This window comes from Protopterus annectens, chromosome 3.part0 (genome assembly GCF_019279795.1).
Source record: "Protopterus annectens isolate FY-2018-M chromosome 3.part0, PAN1.0, whole genome shotgun sequence".
In the NCBI taxonomy this organism is placed as follows: domain Eukaryota; kingdom Metazoa; phylum Chordata; order Ceratodontiformes; family Protopteridae; genus Protopterus; species Protopterus annectens.
In genome coordinates this window covers 7,666,937-7,683,757 of record NC_056731.1, presented here as the reverse complement: position 1 = coordinate 7,683,757, position 16,821 = coordinate 7,666,937, and the positions used below count along the sequence as shown (strand labels likewise).

The 16,821-nt window shown below is 43.0% G+C and overlaps 1 protein-coding gene across 1 annotated transcript in view; it reads left to right on the top strand.

Annotated features, from left to right (window-relative positions):
* The window catches only part of MASTL (microtubule associated serine/threonine kinase like), a 1,083,009-nt gene that overhangs the window by 811,992 nt on the left and 254,196 nt on the right, over window positions 1-16,821 (top strand). Inside the window, exon 7 of the mRNA XM_044064547.1 lies at window positions 6,889-7,002. Within this exon, the coding sequence (XP_043920482.1) occupies window positions 6,889-7,002 (114 nt within the window). The remainder of the gene's footprint in view (window positions 1-6,888; window positions 7,003-16,821) is intronic.

The window sequence follows — 16,821 nt, the reverse complement described above, 5'->3', positions numbered from 1 at the left end:
CATGGATTGGCAGTAGTCAAAAATTAGTAGTCTTCCTCCGAAATCTGATGATTGTCTCTAAGTGAAATAAGAGAATTGTTAATGTGCTCGAAACAAGACTTGACTGTAGTTAAGGAGACTTTTTCATAGAAGTCTTCATCTAATAATTCTTCGTTAATCTTGCTGATGTACGTGTCCTGGTCAATAACAAACACCTCAGTACCTTTATCAGCTTTCATTACCCTTAAGGAGGTGTCATCATGTGATAATTCTAACAAGGCTTTCTTTTCATTTTCTTTTAAATTAAACCATTTTTGTTTAGGTTTGGAATTAAACATGTTTCTTACATCTTCTTCACACACTCTGAGAAATGTCGACAGGGTATTATTCAAAGGAGGATTAGCTAAACTTATTTTCTTTAACGGGGTTCTGTAGAATTCAGTGTCACTATCCTGTGAATCAATAACAGACTGGGACAAGATAGGTGTATTTTCAGTATTTCTATTACCATCTTCAGCATCATCACACAGTAATTTAAAGTTCAATTTTCTAACATATAACTTCAAGTCAAGTACTACATTTGATAAGTCAGCTCGTTGAGAGTGTATGAAAGTAAAACCTTTTTTGAGCACATTTAGGTGATCAGAGGATAACTTTTTGCTTGAAAAATTAAACAGACAATAAATCTGGATTGCCATTACTACCAAGAAACAAATCAGTCTGCAATTTTTTGAAACATTAGTCATCTGCATAAGTGTATTTTCACAAGGCGCATTATCCTTAAAAAGGGATGCAGAACTTGAAATGGAACTAAAATGGGAGTGAGTAGGTAAAGATTCCTTAATCTTAGTTATCTGCAACTGAGCCTGGTAATCATATGTCTTGGGGGTAGTTGTGAAAACTTCGAACTTCTCCCTCTCCCTTTCTCTTTTGTGGGCAACTGAACCTTTAAAGGTATCTGATCTAAATTTGTCCTGTCTAGAGAACGTCTTTGATCTAAAAAATAAGACAAAAAAGTAGGATCTGAATTAAAGGGACCAGGAGTGACCATAGTGTCCGTAACAGGAGAGATGACATGAGTGGAAGGAATAGCTGTACGAGGTGTGTTGGAGTGAACTGATGGTATAGTAGTGTTATTGTGTGTAGGCAATTGACTTAATAGATCTCTACTGACAAAGGAGATGAATGACGAGCATTTAAGGCTGATGGCATGTTAGGGGAAGTGTGAGTTCCTACATGAACTGAAAAAGCTTCCCTGTTACCAACTCGTTTTTCATTCCTGTAATTTTGTCTGTAGTGATCAGAATGAGAGAAATTGTTATTCGGAGCTGTAAAATTGTCTGACAAGGAACCTATATCAGAACCAACCTGAAGACAAGGTATAGAATTTATCTTGGAAACATTCCTATGGTGGAATGAAGAATTCTTATTAATATGGTAAACCCTGTTAGAATCTTTCCTCCTACCAAAAGTGCCCGAATGAAAGGAAGAACCTCTGTGGGGGGACCCCTACTATTATGTTTAACTTCTTCCTTGTCACAATTCCTAAAATTATGGAATTCCTGTGCAAAATGATCATTTGTGTAGTCATCATGAAAAGAAGATTAATTAATAGGGTAAGCATTACCTATTGGGTAGAAATGTTGGTCCCTTTTTAATTTATTTCTTTTTCTGTTGAGGGTGGCTGTGTATCTAGTGATCAGTGATCTTGGGAAGAATGGAGTCATATAGGGGTTTGAAAATACAGAATTCAGGGTGGTTAACGATGGTTTACTATTGAAAATGCGAACGGCACTTGGGCGACAGTCGGATAGTCGAACGTATAAGGTCGTAAACACGGATGTCGAAGACATAATAATCAATCTAGGAACGGTTTTAACATGGGTCAAGGTAGGGAAGATGTTTTTAGTAGGGAATAATACTGAACACCTACCTCGACCCATGTTAAAACCATTCCTAGATTGATTATTTTGTCTTCGACATCCTTGTTTACGACCTTATACGTTCGACTATCCGACTGTCGCCCAAGTGCCGTTCGCATTTTCAATAGTAAACCGTTAACGATACTATCATTCAGCAAGGTGATCTTTAATTCAATTCTTTTACGTTGTTCTTTGTTGTCATTGATAATAACTTCTAGTGCTTTCAAACCAGCGTCATTGTAAACTCTGCTTAACTCCTTGTGTAAGAAGGAATTTCTCTTAGTTCTGTTAGGAAAATTGTTAATGCGTAAACCTTTAGGAACAATACCTAACTGTATACAAGTATGTAAAAAATGGATGTCAAGTTCTAAGCCTTTTAGGGACATAAATTTCCTTTCTAATTTCATGATGAGAGGTTTGCATTCAACATCATGACTGTTGTTACTATTAGAAGTTAACCAGACATGTTGGTCCCAGGATTCATCATTGTCTATTAAGAAGGGATTTAACTCAAAATTACTTTTGAGTAATTGCAAAAGTTCAGTGTTGGCTTGTGGATGGGGTACAGGATTACCAGCACTTGAAGTTTGTCTTAAATGAGAATCACCAAAGTGAGTATCACTTCCATTGACTACATGTATAGTTCTGTTACATGTATTAACAGCAGAACTCTTGTTCATGTTACTATTAGGTACTATCTGATGAGAATTGACCATAGAATAATATCCTTTACAAGACGAATCATGCTTGTCGGATTCATTGTAAAGAGTAGTGGAAGGAAAATTAGTGTTATCAAAGTCTGGTAAAACATGACCTGTAATAGGATAGTCGTTGTAAATACCCTTATTAATAGAGGAACCTGACAGAAAATAACTTTTATTATGGATATCTAAACATGTAGCATTCTTTTCCCTAAAAACAGTATTTCTAAATAGTGAAGTTACACCTGCAGAGAAATGTGAAGGATCTGGTCTGAAATCGTTGTCTGATCTGTGTTCAAAATGGGGTACAGTAACCTCAGGTGGACCTGACTGTAGTGTTGGAGGAACAATGTGGATGCCTGAGGACTCATGTCAGAACCTCTCCCTGAGGAGCCAACCCCATAAGAGGACGTGCAAGAGGAAGCATCTTGATTCTCCAGAAGAATAAGTCACTGAAGACACAGATTACGATGAAGGGGAAGGGTCCCCACAGTCACCCTCCGGAAGATGTCTCTTTTGGAGACATCCTGGAAATATTAAAACAGAGGGGTGATTGGAAACCCTCAAATCCATCCTCCTAGGAATCTGTGTTCTTGCAGGCTTTACGTGCCAGCTCTTCTACTTCTTAGGTGACCCGCCTGTTGAAGACCTAGTTAAGTTGATAGTTCAGCGAGCCTGGAAGGCTCCTGACTCCATAAAGCCTATTCCCCAGAGACCGAATAAGATTCTTTCAGCCCTATTGGTCTACGGGTCTAGCAGTGGATGCCATGGTGGTTGCAGCCACCAAAAAGGAACTCGCTGAGGAGAGTTCAACTGTCCATCATCCTAACAGAGAGTCTCGGATGATGGACAGATTTGGGAAGCGGGTCTTTGCTTCAACAACCTTCGCTATTCAGTTCTTGAAATTCTTGACGCACTTTACTAGACTTCAGAGGGATCTGATAACTAAGCTTTCAGACACCCTTGCACGAGCAGTATCTGACTATGTTCGAGATAAGTTTGCCTCCCAGCTTGCCACCCTGGAGTCTATCTGAAATTCGTCCATGCGGCTTGTTGCTCATTAAGCCGAAGGGACGTCTAGAGCAGTGGGTACAGGCATATTAGGCATCTTGCCTGGATGTGCTTGTGTGATTTCACAGGACCTTTTAAGTCTTCCTTTATCAATGCTTCTGTTGATGGTACTTTCTTGTTTGTTCCAAAAGTCAGACACACACTAGCCAGGTGTAAAAAAGACAGAAAGACCCTTTCTGCTGTGGGTGTTCGTTTTCCCACCCCCATAATGACCTTACTGCAGGGGTCAGAGGAATGGAAAAATGTGGTTCAAGAAGACTCTAGGGCATTTTCGGGACACGTGGTGAGTATTCCCCCCCAGGGCAGGGGGGGTTCTCTTCTGGAAGACTCCCCCTTTCGTCAGAGCAAGATTAAATGCAGTATCCTGTGTAGCCTCCATTCCTGTCCACAGGCTGTTGAAGCTAAGATCACAAGTTCAAGTAATCATTTCCCAAAACAAAGTTCCTGCTCATCTGGTACTGCAAGCTGTGGGAACCATGGCAACAGCGATAATGTTAGTTCTGCTAGCAAGGTATCACATGAGCTGCTTCAGTGGCTCTTGGCATCACAGTGATCACTTCTAAAGCACCCCATGGTCCCATCCAGTCTTGATAACAAATCACTGCAAAAAGGAATTATCTTGGTGGATGAAGCCAGAAGAGAATCTATGTGTTTGTTCCTTTTCCCCTCTCTCAGCCCAATGCCGTAGTGACCACGGGCACTTTCCATGATGGGGGGGGGGCATTTTCTGGGAAAGACTGTTCAAGACACTTGGTCCCTGCAAGAGGCCAATTTCCACATCAATGTTGTAGAATTGAGGGCGGTGCTTTAAGCATTGCAAGCATTCCAGGCTGTCCTTTCTTTGGGAACAATTGCAATTCAATCAGACAGCATGTCCAAGTCTGGTATATCAACAAACAGGGGAAGCAGGTCCTACCCTCTGTCAGGAAGCTCTAAAGATTTGGCAATGGGCAATCGCTTCCAATGGCTTTCTGATAGCAATGCATGTCCTGGGGAACTCCAATGTGATTGAGGACAAACTGAGCAGATGTATCCTCCTGCCTCATGAGTGGTCTCTCAATCCCAACATAGCGACAAAGATCTTTCGTCGATGGGGTCAGCCTTGCTGCGACTTGTTCACTTCTCCCATAAACCACATATGCAGCAGCTACTTTGCCTTAATCCTCCCTCGCGGGGAGTCCCCGAGAGACGCACTTCTTCTCGATTGGCCCCCAGAACTCCTGTATGCCTTTCCCCCCATTTCCACTCAGCCCCAGTTTCTGAGGAAAGCCGAATGGTTGAGAAGCAAAGTGATTCTCATTACACCTTACTGGCCCCGTCAAGTCTTGTTCCCCTTTCTTTGGCCTCATCTGGTTCATCACCACCTGTGGACTCTGGACCCAGCTCTGGACCTACTGTCTGACTTTCAGGGCCTGGTGCATCCCAGTCTTCAAAATCTCAAGCTGACTGCTTGGTTTCTGCAATTCCAGTAATTGCCAGGTAGAATAACTTGTCCTCTGCAGTGCAAAAGATACTTCTGGCTTCTCATAAACCATCCACCAGGAAGCTTTATCTAAGCAAATGAAAAAGATTTTCAATTTGGGTGTGTACAAACTGCATAGACCCTTTCTTGGCATCAGTTGATAAGGTCCTGGAATATTTAGCTACCTTATTTGACATGGGGGACCTCTACGTCTACAATTAAGGTTCATTTGGCTGCCATTTCACATTTTCATAATGGATTTGATGACCATTCCTTGATGTCTCATTGTCTTTGCAATATTTTTCTTAAAGGTGCTCTGCATTTCAAACCCCCTTTCAAAGACCCTGTAGCACCATGGGATTTGACCTTAGTCTTGCAATGTCTAGTTCAATAGCCCTTTGAGCCAGCAGCTACTTATGACCTCAAGTTTTTATCTTACAAGACCCTCTTCCTAGTAGCTATCACGTTTGTTACAAGAATTTTCAGAGTTACAGTCTTTGTGTGAATCATCCCTATATCATTTTTCGCAAAGAAAGAGTATCGCTCTGAACCATTCCCACCTTCCTTCCCAAAGTGGTATCAGAGTCTAATATCAGCCAGTACATAGACTTACCAGTCTTCTTCCCAAATTTTACAAAGGAGAGTACTGTTTGCACTTGCTGGACGTCCACAAACAATTACGTTTTTTTTTGGACAGAACAAAATCTTCTAGAAAATCAGACCAACCATTTCTGTCATTTTCAGGACCCAGATTGGGCAAACTTGCATCAAAGGTCACCTTGTCAAAATGGTAGAGAGGACTACATTACCTTTATATACAACCAAAATAAACTCAAGCTGTCAACTACAGTTAGAGCTCATTCTACTAGATCTGTTTCCTCTTCAGCTGTCTTCCATTCCAGGGCCTCTATGGAAGACATATGTGCAGCTGCAACTTGGGCTACTCCACATACCTTTATCACTCATTACAAATTAGACGTGGTCTCTAGGGGAAGAGCATCCTTTGGCTTTATGGTGTTCAGGAATACCCTTCCTTAGGGCTGCCCAGGATCTAAAGTAGCCGGGAACTTTGTCCCATCAGTCAAGAATGAATGAAGATTGGCAACATCAGATTAAGAAGTTGTGTTCTTACCATAATGTACCATCTGTGTTGTCGATCTTCATTCATTCATTCTTGACATCCCACCCTCCTGCCCCTTCCAGAAGACTAGAGGTTCGGACCTAGTGCTAGGATATTATAGGGTTATACCTTAGACAGGGCTTCTGTATTTCCTTAACTACTAGGCAAACTCGATCTGAGGTAATGGGAAGAGAGGCACTGTGGGTAGAGCCTTAGCCTCTAGAGTTTTTGGCTGGCACGAGTTATGTATAACGGCCGAATCGGTTCCCATCAGTCAAGAATGAATGAAGATCGACAACTCAGCTGGAACATTATGGTAAGAACATAACTTCTTATTGGAAATAAATATATCAGTAAAAATGGGATGTGGAAAAATAGTTTTTTGTATGTTTATTAGTCTGTAGCTTTGGAATCTTTGGTGTCATTTTGAGAACATTCAGCTATAAATTGAAATGAGAGAGAAAAACTACTACTTTTATAGCCAGGAAAGCTGTTCATTTTAGTTTGGAATGCATCTTTATCAACTTTCAGGTACCTATGGTAATGGTCATTCTTCTGCATACGTTTTGCATGTTTCCCAAAACTATTTTATTGTACATGTAAATCTTTTCTGTTCGTTCTCTTTCAATTTAGGTCCTTCTGTGGATTGGTGGGCTCTTGGTGTATGCCTGTATGAGTTTCTAACAGGAATTCCACCTTTTAATGATGAAACACCACAGCAAGTCTTTCAGAACATCTTGAAAAGAGGTAAAATGGCTTTATATGCCAGCTGAATGATTTAGTATGCATGCATTTGTCTAGAAACCCAGTTGGTTTGTAACTAATCTCTGCATTGCTGCTCTGTATTGATGCATTTGCAATGAAAGTACAGGGTTACAGGGTTCTTCACTTAAGTGTTCTCTACAGAGCTAATACCCCGGCAGGCGCAAAGAAACCAAACTAAAATAAGGGCACAGAAAACACATTGTTCTTCTGTTACATATTGCTGAATCCAAAGATCCTAATTAATTTAGCTTCCATTTTCCCCCTACTGCTAAGTTTTGTGAATTCTTTCCTCACCTGTGACATAGAGGGATAAAGCTCTAAGGCCCAGGTGACCTGAGTTCACTTAGCTGATTGGGTGCTTGATGGTGCGGTAGAGAGCATGGGCATGCTTATTCATGGAGGGAGGGAACGTGCTTAGCATCACTCTGGTGGAAGCTATCATGGAGGCTGGAGTTCAGAAAGAAGATACTGGGCTGGGAGAAAGGAGGACAGAACAGAGAAATCATGATAGCTGTACAAACTTTGGGGGCAGAGACGTGCACTCATAACCGCTTCACATTGTCCACCAAGTCTGAAGCTGCTGGTGTTTGGCACATTGAGAGAGGAAATTAAGGCTTAGTAAAAAGCCAGACTACAATCCACTCCACTCCAATCCACTTCCAAGATGCCGTTCTGTCATTCTCCTTCCCACCTTGTTAGTGGTCCCTAAACTGGGAGATAATACCATGGTACAAGTCACTGTCTACTTCCTTCCCCCTCTCTGCCAGTGGCTCCACAACCAGGCATAGTACCACAGATGGGAGTGAGAGTAGTAGGACTGACACTGGACAGCCAATGGTTAGAGCTGTTGCCTGCATCCTCCCCCCAAAAAAAACGTTTGTGCCTGTGTTTTCCATATTTTTCTTAGCACCCCCAGTGGGAATGTATTCCATGTATCTGGAAGAGTAAAATCCACATATTTAACTCTTCAAGTTCTAAACTGTTCGGATTCCACATTACACCCTTGTGCATTTTTATGCTTTTTAAATATTTTTCCTCTAATTGCCTCCACGTTTGATGTTTTGGTTTAGCCCCTGTGTCTGTCTTTGAACTGACACTGTTCTGCCTGCTGGCCTTTGGCAAGTGGAGTTGGACACGTAATGAGGAAACCTCCTACAAAGCTCAAATACCATCTTGATTTTCTTTGTGTGACTTTTCTCATAGCCTTAACTTGTTTCACATTTGGGTTGTGTTTTATTGTTTTATAACCATAGGGATCTTCCTTACTTGTACATTGGTCTTTGACCTTTTGTATTCCCGAAAGATTTTGCATTTATACAAAGAAACTTGTATTCCCACTGTGGACTATCCTTCTAGTTTACCCAGGCGTCTCTTCATTTTTTTTCAGTCTTTCAAGAATTGGATGTCATCATTTATGAAGAGCCATATCTCCAAATTATCCACAGTGTTACTGCAGATAAAAAAATGACATTCAGTCTCCAAGGCATCCATTTATTAGCCCTATTTCCATCATACTGATCATTATTTGTTGTTTTGTATATCATTTGTCTTAACCAAATTGAACTCTAAGAATGTCCTCTAAGCAAGCATTATACACAAGGTTAAGAGCTTATGGTTGCCCTGGCATACTTTTTTTCTTGTTACTAGCACTGATGGGCCTACCCGTCAATACATGGTAAATGTGTGGAGGACTGTTTCTCATACCCTCTATCCTTTCCATTTTTTTAACACCACTTAAATTTTAGCACACATCTTGCAAATATTTGGCACTTTAAGCTATGTTACATTCACTGAAGCTGTAATGCCACACATCTCCAAAAAAACAAAATAAAGACTCCACCCTCAGCCACAGAACATGCACTCTAATTAGTGACAATAGGCAGTATGGTTCTTGTAAATGCAGTATTATTCACAAGAATAAGTCTAGCAGCTGTGTAGATATTGAGAACAAAAGCTGTAGCTGCCATGTTTTCTGCTTTGCTAAATGGAGAAAAGAAATGCTGGTACAGGAACGTAAAAGACAAACGTCTACCCTCCCCAAAGGCATATATAAAAAAAAAAAAGGTAAAGTGCCAGAAACTTTTAAGACTACTCTAAAGTCACTACTGAGACGTCAGAAGTCCTCAGGCATCCTCACATAAACAATAGGATACATATACATTTCTGACAGAATACGTACACAGAATTGCATCTACCATAATGCATTTTGCAAGCATCAGCACAAAAATATATTCCATGCATATACAGTGCATTATGAAGGTGTTCCCATTCAAGGAAGATGGCAGCAAAATCATGCAGGAACAAGAAGTTTCAAAAACATTGCCATTATTTAAAAAGGGAAGAAGTTTCTTTTTCAAATAATAACATTGTAAAACAGCAATCAACTACCATGTGTGTGTGGTACTGGTTTACTTGTGGCTGCCTTACTAATTTGAGCACTCAGGCTTCATCTTCATGATCAAATCACATTGCCTGTATATAAACCCATCATTACCCACACCCAGTTATTGATTATTGCTAAAATAACATATGTCAAAAATAAACAAATGCAAAAGTTTCCTGTGTTCATCCTTGTATTACAGTTTAAGTATTCTAAGCCATTTAGGTTGTATCCTAATACCTTGTGAGTATATGAGCAGCTGGCTAGCTTTTCAAAACTTAAGGGTGACTTCCACGTGGTGTAATTGCAAGAAGCTTGATCACAGTTCCATATAAAAGGTAGTTCAAATACCAAAGTTTCAGAGGTTTCTTGTCATCAACGTGCCCACCTTCTGCAGGCTTCATGGAACTGATGTTTGGCTATCCGTTCTTAAGAGTGGACAGATAAGTCCCCTTCAGGGAAAACCCTTATAACCTGAAGATTCTGATCCTCTGGAATGTACTGCCACAGATTTCCCTCTGGATGATCTTTCCTTTTCTGAAACTTTATCTAAAATGAAAGAGGTTTTCCAGTGGTGTCTGAATGAAATTCATTTTTCCCAACAAATGTATTATGATTAGTTACAGTTGGATGGATATTCTTCAGTCTGCAACTGTTCCACTTATTTAATCAGTTTTAGAGAATGTTCTCACAGCTTGTAATTTATTTGGCAGTCCCCTTGAAAGTCTGGCTCACAAATTCTTATTTTCTAACCCTAAAATAGACAGTGTGGTGATTTCCCTGTCCAAAGCAATTTCTGCTAGACAAACCTCTTCTCTTTCGGGTGTTCCCGTTAGGGGTCACCACAGCGAATCATCTGTTTCCATTTCTTCCTGTCCTCTGCATATTGCTGTGTCACACCAACCCTCCTGCATGTCCTCTCTCACCACATCCATAAAACTTATCTTAGGCCTTCCTCTTTTCCTCTTACCTGGCAGCTCCATCCTTAGCATCCTTTTCCCAATATACCCAGCATCCTTCCTCAGCACATGTCCAAACCAGCGCAATCTCGCCTCTCTGACTTTGTCTCCAAACCGTCCAACCTGAGCTGACCCGTTAATATACTAATTCCTAATCCTGTCCATCCTTGTCACACCCAGTGCAAATCTCAACATCTTTAACTCTGCCACTTCCAGCTCTGACTCCTGCTTTTTTGTCAATGCCACCGTCTCCAAACCCATACAACATAGCTGGTCTCACTACCCTCTTGTAGACCTTCCCTTTCACTCTTACTGGTACCCATCTGTTACAAATCACTCCTGACACTCTTCTCCACCCATTCCACCTTGCCTGTACTCTCTTCTTCACCTCTCTTCCACACTTCCCATTACTCTGAACTGTTGATCCCAAGTACTTAAACTCATCCACCTTTGCCAACTCTACTCCCTGCACCCTCACCATTCCTCTATCCTCCCTCTCATTCACACACACATATTCTGTCGTAGTCTTGCTAACCTTCATTCCTGGTCCCTACTCACACTACAGATCACAATGCCATCTGCAAACATCATAGTCCATGGGGCCTCATGTCTGCAAACTGCTAATGCTAATCCCTTTCCCTCTGTTAAGGATAGGAAGGCTTTTGGCAAATTTGGGAAAAAAGTTTATTCTTCTGCCATTTCAGCATTCAGAACTTCAAACCTCCAGGCTCACGTGTTAGTTTTTTCTTTAGTCTTTTGAGAACAAAAAATGTTAACTGTTAACATGCCTTCTTCTGAGGTGAAGAACCCTTTGGAAGTCTTTTATTAAACATACTTTAAAAGTGTCCTTATGATACTATCTCTAGGGCTACTAGTTCTGGAACAGTTATGAAAAAAATTTGCTTGGTTGTGCTCTCAAAATCTTCTGAAGATGTTAGCATTGACATTTTAAATTCTCCCTGCACAAGTGAGTGCTGTTTGACCCTTTGGTAGCTGAGGTGTTTAAGAGGTTTGATGAGAGGAGAAAGTTTAGTCATGGTATGATCCAAATCTTCTAACCTTCCTTTTTAAGGCAAATAAGAATTTTCCTTCCACTTCAGCTCCCTATTTCAAAAAACAATTCAAGCACCAAGGTGCCCGCAACAGGAGTTTTAAAAAGCAAAGGCAAGGAGGCTCCAAACAGAAAGGTAAAATCTCTCAAAAGCAAGGGCAGACCAAAATGTCAGAATGACTGTTTGTCTCTTCTGGCACCTAACACCCTAAAATCTGCACTTAAAGTTACATTTTAGTCGAATTTGATCGAAAGTTTGCTTGTTTATTTGTTTAATTTAACTGTGGAGGCTGCCCACTAAAGTGTGCTAGCCTGTGTAACTAATTTATCACTGTTTCTGCATTTTCTGTGTGTTTCTACCAAAAAAACAAAAAAATAATCCTTGTTTTCCCACCTTCCTCGACTAGTTTAGACCAGTTTACAGGCGTTGCTGTATTCTGGGCTGTGGTGTAGTTCCTGTGTTGTCCATTACCTTACTTGGATAGAAGGAAGTTTCTTTGCTCACCAGTGGGAGTGGGGAGCCTTGAGCAGCCTACCTGTCCTTGGGGGAAGTGACCTCAGCACAAGAAGCTGTAGTAATTGGTTGTTTTGGACCATTTCTAGCTCTTTTGTAGTTCACTGTTTAAAATCAGCGTTTGCACGGCTTTGCGCGGTCGTGCACATAGCGCAGCGCTGGTTAAACTTTTTCTGGCTCCGCCAAGTCTGCTCTTCAAATTTTCCCTTAAGGAAGCTCTACTCTTAGTATAACCAGACTACTCACTGTATTATAAGCCTAGCACTTGTTCTCAATAATTCTCTACTAAGTAAGCACTCTCGTACTAAGTAAAGCACTACATCTACTTACCACCCCTGTGATTATCCACTTCCCTTAAAGGTATACCACTCCCTTATACTGTTCTAGCATGTCGAGTGGTAGATTACTGGTGCCGTCTCCATTTCAGCTGGTCAATCTGGGTATCTTGAGACAGTGCTACAATTGTCTCATGTACACAGACAACCCTCTCCTCCTCCCAACAAACACAAATACATGTGAGAGATGCAACTATATAGCCAAACTGGAGGCTGAACTCTCTCAACTCAGGGCTGGCATGACCAGACAGGAGGAGATGGCAACCACACACACAACAATCCCAGTCCCACATAGACCTACCACAACTGCAAACCAAACACATAAAAACACAAAGACATACTCGGAGGCTCTAATAAAAAACTTACCAAAACAACAGAGGCTCCCAAAGCAGACATCCAAAAATCCACCACCTCAAAACAAAACACATGCAACACATACTTCAATAAATCAGTGTGTCGACCAATCGCAGCCCTTAAGGCCAAACACATTGCCTGATACACGAGTAATAGGTGACTCCATAGTCAGACACACTGATGTCCCACTGACCAGGCTGAACAAGGAGAAGGTGACTGTGAGCTGTCTATCAGGAGCTAGGATCCGCCACATAACACACGCACTCAGGTCACTCCAAAGCAAGTACAAATATGACTCCGTCATTGTCCATGCTGGTGTGAATGACCTGAGACGTACCTCCCTGGACTACATGAAAAGAGACATAGAGGAGCTCTCCGATTATGTAGCCCAGGCTGGTATGACCCTGACCCTGAGCAGCATCTTGCCCTCACCAAGAATGATACCACAATACAAAGACAAGATGATCAGCTTTAACAATTGGCTCAAGTACTGGTGTCATTCTAAGGGGATCCAATGTCTGTCTGCCTGGGATGATATGTTGGACAAGCCACACTGCTTGAAGGGATGGCTTACACCTGTCACCACTGGGCTTCCGGATATTGGCTAAGGCTCTTGCCACCCCCATAGTGCCTTTTTTAGGCAAGGCTCAAAAGACAAACCCACCTCCTTAGAAAACAAAAATGAAAAAAAAACTAAGGGTAATGCTGCTCAACGCCAGAAGTCTAAATCTCAAGATGCAGGCACTTGATGCACTCCTCAGCATGGAGAACATCGACGTCTGTGCAGTAACTGAAACCTGGTTCAAGGCTCCTGAGAGCACCCCAGCGCTACCAGGCTATACCTCGTATCATGCATTTCGGCCCCAAAACCCGGGCAGAACCACAAAGGGAGGGGGAGTGTCCATATTCATAAAGGACACCCACACCTCCAGGTTAGTAGCAACACATGAAGCATCAGAGACCATGCAGGTGCAACTAACCATAGGCAAAACTGCTATACAACTGGTAGCATGTTACAAACCACCCTCCCAATCTCAAGATCCCCACTCAACTTTCCTGAAGACATTGGAGGATATGAGTGTATCACAAAATACCATCATACTGGGAGACTTCAACTACCCAAACATAGATTGGGTACATTATTCTAGCCCTAATACCCTAGCCCAAAGGTTCCTGGAATTCATAAATTCAAATGCACTGGAACAACTAGTCACCTCTCCCACTAGGGGAGATAATATACTAGACCTGATCATCACAAACATGGGAACAAAATGCTCCACACCAGAAGTATACCCCTCACTAGTGAGATCTGACCACAAACTAATCACCCTGGATATACATATCCCACCTCCACCCCCAGCACAAAAGACCACAGTTAAAATCCTCTCAAAAGTAGACTTCACTCTTCTTAAGACTGAGATGGTATCCTTTAAGCCCACTGTGCCAGTGGATACCACATCCCACAATGCCGAATCCTTCACAAATGCTTTCTATGGACATCTCCAAGAATGCATGGATCATGCAATCCCAAACAAATCCAAGTCCCTCTCCACCAAATGTAAGCGTCCTGTCTGGTGGACCTCGGCCATAAACAAATTGTATAACAAAAGAAGGAAGCTACTGCACTTCAGAGCGAAATCCCATGAAGGGAAGACATCTCTGATCAACATTAGCAGAAAACTACGTTCTCTCATAAAAACATCCAAGGCAAACTTTGAGAGAAAAATCGCTAAGGACACTAAAGATAACCACAAAGCCTTCTTCAGCCATGTTAGAAACCTGGGCGGAAACCCTCAGATATGCTCAGAGTTGGTTCACAACAAGAAAAAATACACTGAATCCACAGATATTGCTAACATTCTGGCTGACAGGTTCAGTGCAAATTTCTCCCCTCCTTCACCCCCAAAAGAAGAAATACTTATCCCAGCTGAATGTAATCTCCCTGTCATCTCAGATGTCCAAGTGAGAAACGCCCTAAACAAAGCAAAAAACACAGCATCAATGGGACCTGACGGTATCCCGGGGTGCGTGTTACGTGAACTCCAAGAGGAGCTAAACCCACACATAAAAATGCTATTTAACCTTAGCCTTACTTCGGGATATGTACCTGAACACTGGCGTACAGCAACAGTGGTCCCACTCCACAAGGGGGGTGCCTCTACAGACCCTGGAAACTACCGCCCCATAAGCTTAACTAGCCTGGTCTGCAAAGCTATGGAAAGAATCAATGTTAAGTTGTCTATCTCGCCTTCATTCTTGCTGGATGGGTTCGGAGCCGACCTCGGCTCCGACTCGGCCACTCTAAAAGCTCGAGAGTTGGTTCCACCAGCTCGAGGCTCCCCTTATATCCCACAATGCTAGGCGAGAGTTACCTCAGATCTCGTTTGCCGCTACAGCTTCGAGGTTGGTTGCTTCTACCGGTTCCTGGTGAGTGTTAGCTTTTTATACAAAAGTTACTCTTTTTTCCCCTTTTAACTTTAATTCTTCCTAAATTAGTGTAGGATATAGAGCTTTATCCCCGACCCTATTTTTTCCCCGTTTTCTTATTAAAAGAACCGTTGGTTCTTCCCTTGGGCCTTTGGCCTTCCCTTCCCTAGGGTGTGTTTGTGTAGTTACTTTAACTTTTTTGTGCTTAATTATTAGTATTTTACTAAAATTGTTATTATTTTTAGTATTAATAATTTTTTCTGACAGGGTATAACTGTGTGTTTGGGTGTGTGTTAGTGTACACCTGTCAGTTAGGAAAATGTCAAAGGAAGCAAAGGTCTCTGATTCAAGAAGTGTGATGCGTGCTGTCAGAAAATGTCTCTGACAGACGCTCACACTTCTTGTGTCTATTGTCTGGGGCCTTTGCACCTGCAGGACTCCTGTGCTGTGTGCCATGGCTTCAGCCCCAGGGTCCTGCAGGAGAGGAAAAACAAGTTGATTCTGAGAGGCTTGTTAAAACCAGAGGATTCCCTGTCAGTTTCAACAGGGAAGCCCTCTAAGGCATCGAGGTCTTCGGCTCCGGCTTCTGAGCCGAGACCTCAGGTTGTTCAACCTTTGCCTTTATCGGCTCCGGCTGGAGCCGATAAGACTCAGTCCACAGTTTCTGTGGCTTCCTCGGCACAAGCCGGAGCCGAGGTTATCGAGGTACCCGTGTCGGCTCCGACAAGATCTTCGGAGCCGACAACCAGAAAGAGGTCTAGGTCACCTTCTCTTGGCTCCGTTCATTCGGCTCCAGGATCTCCCCTGCTGTCTGAACGGAGCCAAAGGTCTCATTCCTCTAGGTCATCGAGGCTTTCCGATCATGACCTTCAGAGGGTGGTGAGTCGACTACTTAAGTCCGAGGCACTAGCCCAGATGCTTCAGAGCCCGACTCATCAGTCGGTGCCTGCCCCAGTCCATCAACTCTTTCCTCCTTCGACTCTTTTGAGTTCGGAGCCGGGTCGTGTCGGAACCGAGACTGTGGTCACCGAGCCGAGACAATTGTCTTCGGCTCCGCCGGCTCCGTTTTCTTCCATGGAGGAATCTCGGCGCCGGACCTCCCTCGTCGGCTCCGAGGGGGTGAGTGGCATCGGACCCTTGTCCGACCCCCCTCTCCCTCTCGGTGCTTGGCGCTGGTGAGTTCGGCTCCGACATCGGCCTCGAGCCATCACTGTCGGTGCCGAGGGGTCCTTAGCTCCTCGGAGCGGGACCTCTGGCTCTGCCTGACAGGGGTGCATTCGAGGTCATGCGGAGTGTGTTAGAGCCTGGCTCTACTCCACAGTCGGCTCCGTCAGCCCCTCCCTCTATGCTGCCTCAGGGTAAGTCGACTCACTCCCTCATCCCGGACCGCAGAGAGCCAGCTCCTCAGGAGCCCCTTTGGGATTTCATCCTCTTCGAGGCCTCTCCTGATTTGGCAGAAGAGCCCTCGGAAGAGGAAGTGCAAGAGGAAGCACATTGACTAACCTGAGTCTATCACGTCGGACACAGATCTGGATGATTCTGAGGGTTCCCCGTTCCCCTTCTGAAGATGTCTCATTTGCAGACATTCTGGAGATCCTTAAACAGAGGGGAAATTGGCCAGCCCTCAACCCTTCGGAGGACGAATCTGTGTATCTTGAGGCGTTGGCTCTCGCCCTTCCACCTCCTGGGTGTCCCCTTGACCCCCTCATGCAGGTGGTTGCTAAGAAGGCATGGACGGCTCCTGATTCAGTGGACCCCACTCCCAGGAGACCCTCCAAATT